The sequence below is a fragment of the Saccostrea cucullata genome, unplaced genomic scaffold, assembly GCF_032062105.1.
Source record: "Saccostrea cucullata isolate Sc308-1 unplaced genomic scaffold, CSIRO_AGI_Scuc_v1 ctg7433, whole genome shotgun sequence".
Taxonomy (NCBI): Eukaryota; Metazoa; Mollusca; class Bivalvia; order Ostreida; family Ostreidae; genus Saccostrea; species Saccostrea cuccullata.
The window spans coordinates 23655-30787 of NW_026927441.1; the positions used below are offsets into that span (position 1 = coordinate 23655).

Below are 7133 nucleotides of genomic sequence, written 5' to 3' on the forward strand. Positions count from 1 at the left end.
TTTTGATACCATCATTACACAATTTAAATTGATTTAATCCTTTGTAAATATATATTTTTAATTCAAACTTTTTGCTCTGAATTACAAGGCTGTCAAAAGGATGGATTTTATGGTCAAAACTGTGATCTTGCATGTCCTCCTCATTGTCAAGACAGAAGATGTAATATAATAAATGGAACGTGTCTTGGGTGTACAGCTGGCTGGATCGGAGAGTTTTGTAACAAAAGTAAGATCTATTATGTCTCGCAAAGGAAGTAAACCGAGACATAAGTAAGAAAAAACATTTTTATTTTTATTAATTAAATGTAAAATTGCCATCTAAGATTTACATCAACATATAAGAAAGGCAATTCGAAAAGCCTTTCATACCTTATGTTTTCGCAATGCTCACATTTTACGACAGTATACAAAATTTGTATTTTCAAAAGTTGCAATAACTTCTGCAGCCCTTTGGTTGTTATTCTTGATTTTAAAAAAGAAAAAAAAGTGTATACCATGTTTACGACGTACAATATACCAGAGGAACGGCTTTTAAAAATTTGTTATATTCATTTAGCGTGCATATTTGGGTATTATGGTATGGAGTGTAAAACAAAATGCACAGGTCATTGTCATGGTGGTGCTTCCTGTAATCATATAAGTGGACAATGTGATCATGGATGCGAGGAAGGATGGATGATACCCAGCTGTGATCAACGTAAGTCGCTTGTCTCTTCTATGTAAATCAGATACAGGTCCTTATGTTTTTCAAAATGTTTTGGAAAGCTATTTCATTTTCACCCGATGTCCACTCAAATGAACGTAAGATTAAGGCATATATAATCTGAGGTTGGGGTGTTCTAGGGGTAAAGGGGAATAAGAAGCCGGTCACCTCTAACTTTTTACCAATTGATTTTGCTTTCTTTTCATAAAGTTTAAAATGATCCTTGAAATACTGGTCTCTGGTCCTCGAAATACTGGAATATGTATCCTCTTTCCTTAACCGCAACTAAAATATATTTAAAATTAAATTTCAAAATTCAAAATAATTAAGACTGATATTGGATTTTAAACCCCAGCTCGCTCATTGAATTTTGCCAAATCTTGGACTCTACTGGAGTTTGTTGGATAGCACCAAATTGTCACATTTTTTCTATACTTTTGTATTTTGCCCTACAGATTTCTTATTAAGTCAAGTAGATGAAAGTTATTGTCAAAGGTCAATAAATTGTTATAAAAAAAAGTTGACCATCTAGGTTAGTCTAGGTATTAATTACTAGGATTTTTTTTATAACGAATACCTCTTAAATTGCGATATTGTGGTATAAATGCAAATCGTTACAGATGAAGTATCAGTGCAGATGAATTTATTTTGGTTAAAAATAGCAATTTTTAGATTGCTAGAGTTTCCTTTTGATGTTATTTCATCAGTTTTTAGTAAAATAGTCATGGACGTCTTGAACATATAAGCAAGTTATGTGTCATTCCTCAGCTTCTTGTATTGCTTACAACATCGCAGCGTTGATCATAACTAGAGTTGAAAACTGAAATGTTAGAACACGACTAAGAAGCCATGAACAATTGTTTTAAAAGGATTTCAATAGACATCAATGTTACATAAAAGCACATATTAAACAAAATTTTTATTAATTAATACGTGCACAGGTGAAAGTGTTCGATAAAAAAAAAAGTTACTTCAAAGTTAGCAGTCCTTAACTTTTGAATAAGTGTATTTATGAAATTTGTAAATAATCAACAGTATTTTAAGGTCTCAATTTGTCTATGCTTCTAGCATAAAATTGATTAAAATCAATGTTTAAGCTTTTCTGAAACACTTGAGGCAATCTACGTCTTAAAGACGTTTTCTTTTGATATCTAATTTTTTGTCATTTGTTTTATGTTATCTAATTTTAAGCCTGTCGGGATGGATTTTATGGACATAATTGTATGTATAAATGCAGCAGTCATTGTACAAACGGTTTACCATGTGACAAGGCAAGTGGGAAATGTGAAAGTTGTGCACCGGGATACATCGGAGCACTTTGTAATAATTGTAAGTATGATCTGCATTTTTAAAGTGAATTTTAAACTAACAAATATCTCCCTGGATACAGGTTTGTTTTTTTTATATACAGAGGAGGAACGTGTATCTTCTACATAAACAACACAACATAGTTATACTTGTTTCTTTCAGCGTGTTCAAACGGAACTTACGGTCAAAATTGTTCTAAAAACTGTAATATCAAATGCCAAGGTCAGAATTGTTTCCATGAAAATGGATTTTGTTCTGAAGGATGTAAAGATGGATACCAGGGAAATACCTGCACTGAAAGTATGTCAATAACAGTAGGAACGTTTATATAGTACCGTTAGGTAGAAATAAGAAATAACTCATGCATTCAGTCTCCAAATACCTTATTAACACATGCGGGTTATCTGTTAGATGATAGAAAACATACTTTGTCACTTAAAGCAAAAAAGTTCTGCAAGCATATCATTTAGCATATTAAAATACATGTGTTTGCAAAACGTTAGATAATGTTGAGAAAGAAAAAAATCAGAGATTTAAATGGAACAGATTTTATTTATATCAATTAAATACTTGCAATTCATTGTTGCGCTTCAGATTTTAGAATAAGAGTGAATTTTTATTTAAATTAGTCATTATTTATTTCTATCCAATGGCAGGAGCAATGTTACCTTTAAGACAGTCGAGTAGGGCTTATGTAAAAACCACAACAGAGATGTTTTTTTTTTTATTTTATACCATATTTACTCTGAAATCACTCACTTTCGTTGTGGTGAAATTTTCGCTAATTTCGAAAAATGTATAGAGACCCATGGATTTCTGACCACCACGAAATGTGAAATTATATATACATGGTGTCCCAAAACACATGTTACACTTTTAAACCGTTATTAAAATTTAATGCCTCAAGTTAAATTCATGAAATTTAGAATATATACTAAACTTTTACAGTTTCCTTATTAATCACCAATATTTTTTTTCTTTAGAATAACATTAGTCATTTTACAGCATGTTCCAAATTACGTCCCTTTGGAATTAGAATTGTTTGAACATGATTTCTTACGGTTTTTTTTACCAAATTTTAAATGTAACATTCTAACAGTTTAGAGGTTTTTTAACATTGAAATTGGGTTTCACCAAACACTTGAATTTAAGATTCTCTATAACAACATGGTTAAAATGGAAGTGGGCTTCATCTGTTCAATCCATCTGTTCAATTTTCAGAGTCGGGTCTGATTCAAATCCAAAGGGTAAACTCTAAACAGCTTCTAATTTCTGTCTCTTTCAAATGATGCATTACACTAATCTTGTAAGGAATCAATTTCAAATCAAATTTGAGTATTGTATGAACGCTAGATTTACCTCAGGTGCTCTCGTGTCCATGCAGGACCCGTCTAAGAGATTTTTTAAAATAAAGTTTCAGTAGAGTAATACCTCTATATTTCCATTTCTAATTTTCTCTCTGTGATAACTCTTTGAATGTTAGCGGAGTTAATTTCTTGATAATTCTACCGGAATGTAAATTAGGCAGGTCAATAGGTCAGGAGCCAAGGAGGCTTAATATGCATGCAAATCTCGTGCGCATCTGTTTCTGAGGCTGACGCTAGGGAGGCCAAATATGCATGAAAATCTCGTGCAGCTGTCCTTGTGTTTGACGTCAGTGGGCGAGGATTATTGACATTGGGGTAGGAGTTCTCGTGTAATTTAAATGTATGTCTGCATTTTTAAAGTCTAAATCTACAATTTTATTTTACAATGAAATTGAAATATAAGGAATCACTGTCTAGTTAGTATAGTATGTCAGGGACATCAACAATAGTGGGGAACATGGGATAATTTATGCAAATTATCCAATGTTTCCCATTATTGTTGATGCCCTGGCATACTATACTAACTAGACAGTCATTCCTTAAATTAACGGTATTAATGTTCTCTTTGGTACGGACACCCCTTGGTCTTCTAATACCAGAATTAAGTCATGTGTCATTTATGGTGCCTTTAACTTCAAACTTCCTCACAAAGCTGTAAATTAGCATTCTGTTGGGCATTTTCTTTACAGGATGTTGTTTTATCATGGTTCTAATTACTAAAGTAGCAGATTTACACCCATATTAAAGTTAGACAATTTCTATCAGCTCAACACATGAAGGCTCTATATTAAAATATGATGACGTCATAATTACCTGACTTTTTAACAGAATTTCATGAAAGTTTGTCAGATAAAATGTATGCTAATACACTAGATGTTGACGAAATATCTTTGTGAATGCTTGTGTTTTGATAAAGTTATAGATGATTAAATGTGTAACATATGTTTTGGGACACCCTGTACATTACTACTAAACATTTTCCAATCACGAAGTCGAATTCCCAAAAACCAATATTTTTCCTCAAACCTCAAAAATTTGATCGCATGATAATATGTGATTTTACAGTAACTTACATTGATTCATTGTACATGCAGTTAGGGGAGGGGGGATCAAATATCCAGGTATTTTTTAAGAAATAGTCTCGTAATACAAGTACATTAGGATTAGGATTACATGTACATGTATATGGGAAAATGACAATTTTTCGCACTTTATAGCAATTTTTACCAATATTACACTAGACTTTTTGCTCAAACTATAATATACAATGAGCTTGTAATACACTATTGTGCATTATATGTAAGTAACACAACATTCCACCGTCTTGTTTCCAGAGCAGGCATATCACAATGCCAACAATTACATGTAACAACTTTTACTGTTTTACATGTAATAGAGCACTACAAAACAAAGGATTTATACCAAAATAATAAAAATGATGGAGAGATTCTCAAGTTTCTGTTTTAGCTTTCAGGAGCACATATAAAATAATTGTTCTTATGTAGCATTTTTATTACCTTTCTTGTAAGAGCTTCAGTTGATCATAACGTCAAAATCAAACTATTTTGACGTCAATTGCAATCTACCTATCAGTTGAAAAATCGTTTTGATTTTTTTAAACGTTGTTCAATTGTTTTAATTAAGGGGAAAATTGCTTTAAAACAGTAAATACGCCTCATTTTACTATGATGTGCGAAATATTGAGAAATGGAAACCGCAGTCGATCCCTTAACTGCCGGTTAGAGATGATAAATTTTAAGATTTGTGATTTGCTTGAACTGTCATAGATATAACTACTGCATGCTTATATAATGGGAAATGTTTTCTCCTTTTCCCTTCTTTTTATCTTTTCAAAGAGTGCAATGAAGGATGGTATGGAGTCAACTGCTCCAGACATTGCAGCTTTAACTGCCAAAGGGAATTGTGCCACAATGAAAATGGAGAGTGTAGCGATGGGTGTAAACCAGGATGGACAGGTTCAAACTGCGGTCAAGGTGAGTACACAAAGAGTCGAGAATTTGAATAACTTTCGAAACCTTTGTGTTAAGGAGAGTGTAGAACTTTTCAAAAATATTCCAAATACTATAAGCGAGAGAAGGCAAATTTTCATAAGACGAAATATCGATTACAAAATAAGAATCATTGGTATCTATATCTTTTTTTTGTTTTGTGATGCAAAGAGATCAGTGGTTTCAGAAACATATTTTGGACAAATAACGTCGTAATCAATTGCGTGCTGTATTGATATTATTTCTTTGAATCAATTCAAAAACTGGTCAATAAGGATGCTAGCTGCACATGTTAAATATACCTGATTCAACCTTTAAGAGCCCTATTTGTCAAATTTGATTTAGAAGCTTGATCACTGTACGTTAAATTCATTTTTTTTAAACCACAACCATGTATAACGTTTATTTACTTAAGTAACTAATAACTACCTTAACAGTTTTTTTACTATAAAGAATTATACGTATGCTTACTCTAATATTTAAAACTAATTTTTAAAAAATGATTTACAATAAAAGTGTTGAATTGAATTGAAATGTTGAGCAACAAACATTTGCTTGTTTTAAGCATTATACATAATAATGTTAATTCTTTCAGCTTGCGATTTTGGATTTTATGGAGAAAACTGCACAAGAACATGCAGTTCATACTGCAAAATAAGCCTGAACTGCAGCAATACTAATGGAAAATGTGTCGACGGCTGTATGGATGGATACATAGAACCAATATGCAATACACGTCTGTCTGAATACCTTGTTCATAATATATTTTCAGAATAAAATTGAACTTCTTTGAACAGATATAATTTTTTTTACCCCCCACTTGAAAAGCGGGAGGGTATGTAGTTATCGGGATGTTCCGTCCGTCTGTACGTCCATCCGTTCGACCGTCTGTTACGCTTTTATCCACAACTCCTGTCTTACCACTGAATAAAATTAAATGAGACTTTTATAGAATCTTTATTACATGTACATATTGCCATTGTGCACCTCCTATTTTACTTTTTGATCCGACACATATTTTGGGTTTCCCATAGAAAAACATGGACACTGCCATTATATTCATATGGGAGGCGGGGGTATCATTTAGTGAGCTCAATGCTCACTATACCCCTACTTTAAAATAGTATGTATTTTACTTCTTAGTGCTTTGCCAGATAAGTTTTTTGATATAATTTATGCACATTGTACATTTTTATAAGGTTGCAAGGGTGGATGGTATGGCAAAAATTGCTCAAAGCCTTGTAATGTTAACTGTATGTATCAGACCTGTAACCACAGGGATGGTATATGTTTGCTTGGATGTAAACCAGGATGGACTTCAGCCAATTGCTCTGAGGGTATTTTACTTTTTAAACCGTTAGCTTGTGAATTAACACTTCAATTGTGTATGTAAATTTAAGACATTTTTTTTAACTTTTTCGGTAAAACATGTATCAATATTATACTTGCAAATATTATTTAATTAATTGAAAGTATTTTATCTCCGAAGCATGTGATGGGGGATTTTATGGCAAAAACTGTTTAAAGAGCTGTCCCAACTGTCTTAATAATGTATGTAATCCTATCAATGGGACTTGTATTGAGGGGTGTGACGACGGATATTTGGGCCATAAATGTGATGAAGGTATGTTGCGATGAATAATTGGATAGATATCATTTTCATTAGAACAGAAAAAGCATTGATTTTATTTTAGAACATCTTTTCTATTACACTTTATTTTTTTAGTTTGTCAAATGGGATGGTAT

The 7133-nt window shown here is 32.2% G+C and overlaps 1 protein-coding gene across 1 annotated transcript in view; it reads left to right on the forward strand.

Moving 5' to 3' along the window:
- LOC134274477 (multiple epidermal growth factor-like domains protein 10) overlaps positions 1–7130 on the forward strand; it is a gene marked incomplete at its 3' end in the record, with an annotated part of 30124 nt that extends 22994 nt beyond the window's left edge. Inside the window, exons 4-12 of the mRNA XM_062756752.1 lie at positions 89–226; positions 557–697; positions 1895–2032; positions 2174–2311; positions 5235–5372; positions 5983–6123; positions 6587–6724; positions 6877–7011; positions 7114–7130. Of these exons, the coding sequence (XP_062612736.1) occupies positions 89–226; positions 557–697; positions 1895–2032; positions 2174–2311; positions 5235–5372; positions 5983–6123; positions 6587–6724; positions 6877–7011; positions 7114–7130 (1124 nt within the window). The remainder of the gene's footprint in view (positions 1–88; positions 227–556; positions 698–1894; positions 2033–2173; positions 2312–5234; positions 5373–5982; positions 6124–6586; positions 6725–6876; positions 7012–7113) is intronic.
- Between the last annotated feature and the right edge of the window lie 3 nt (positions 7131–7133).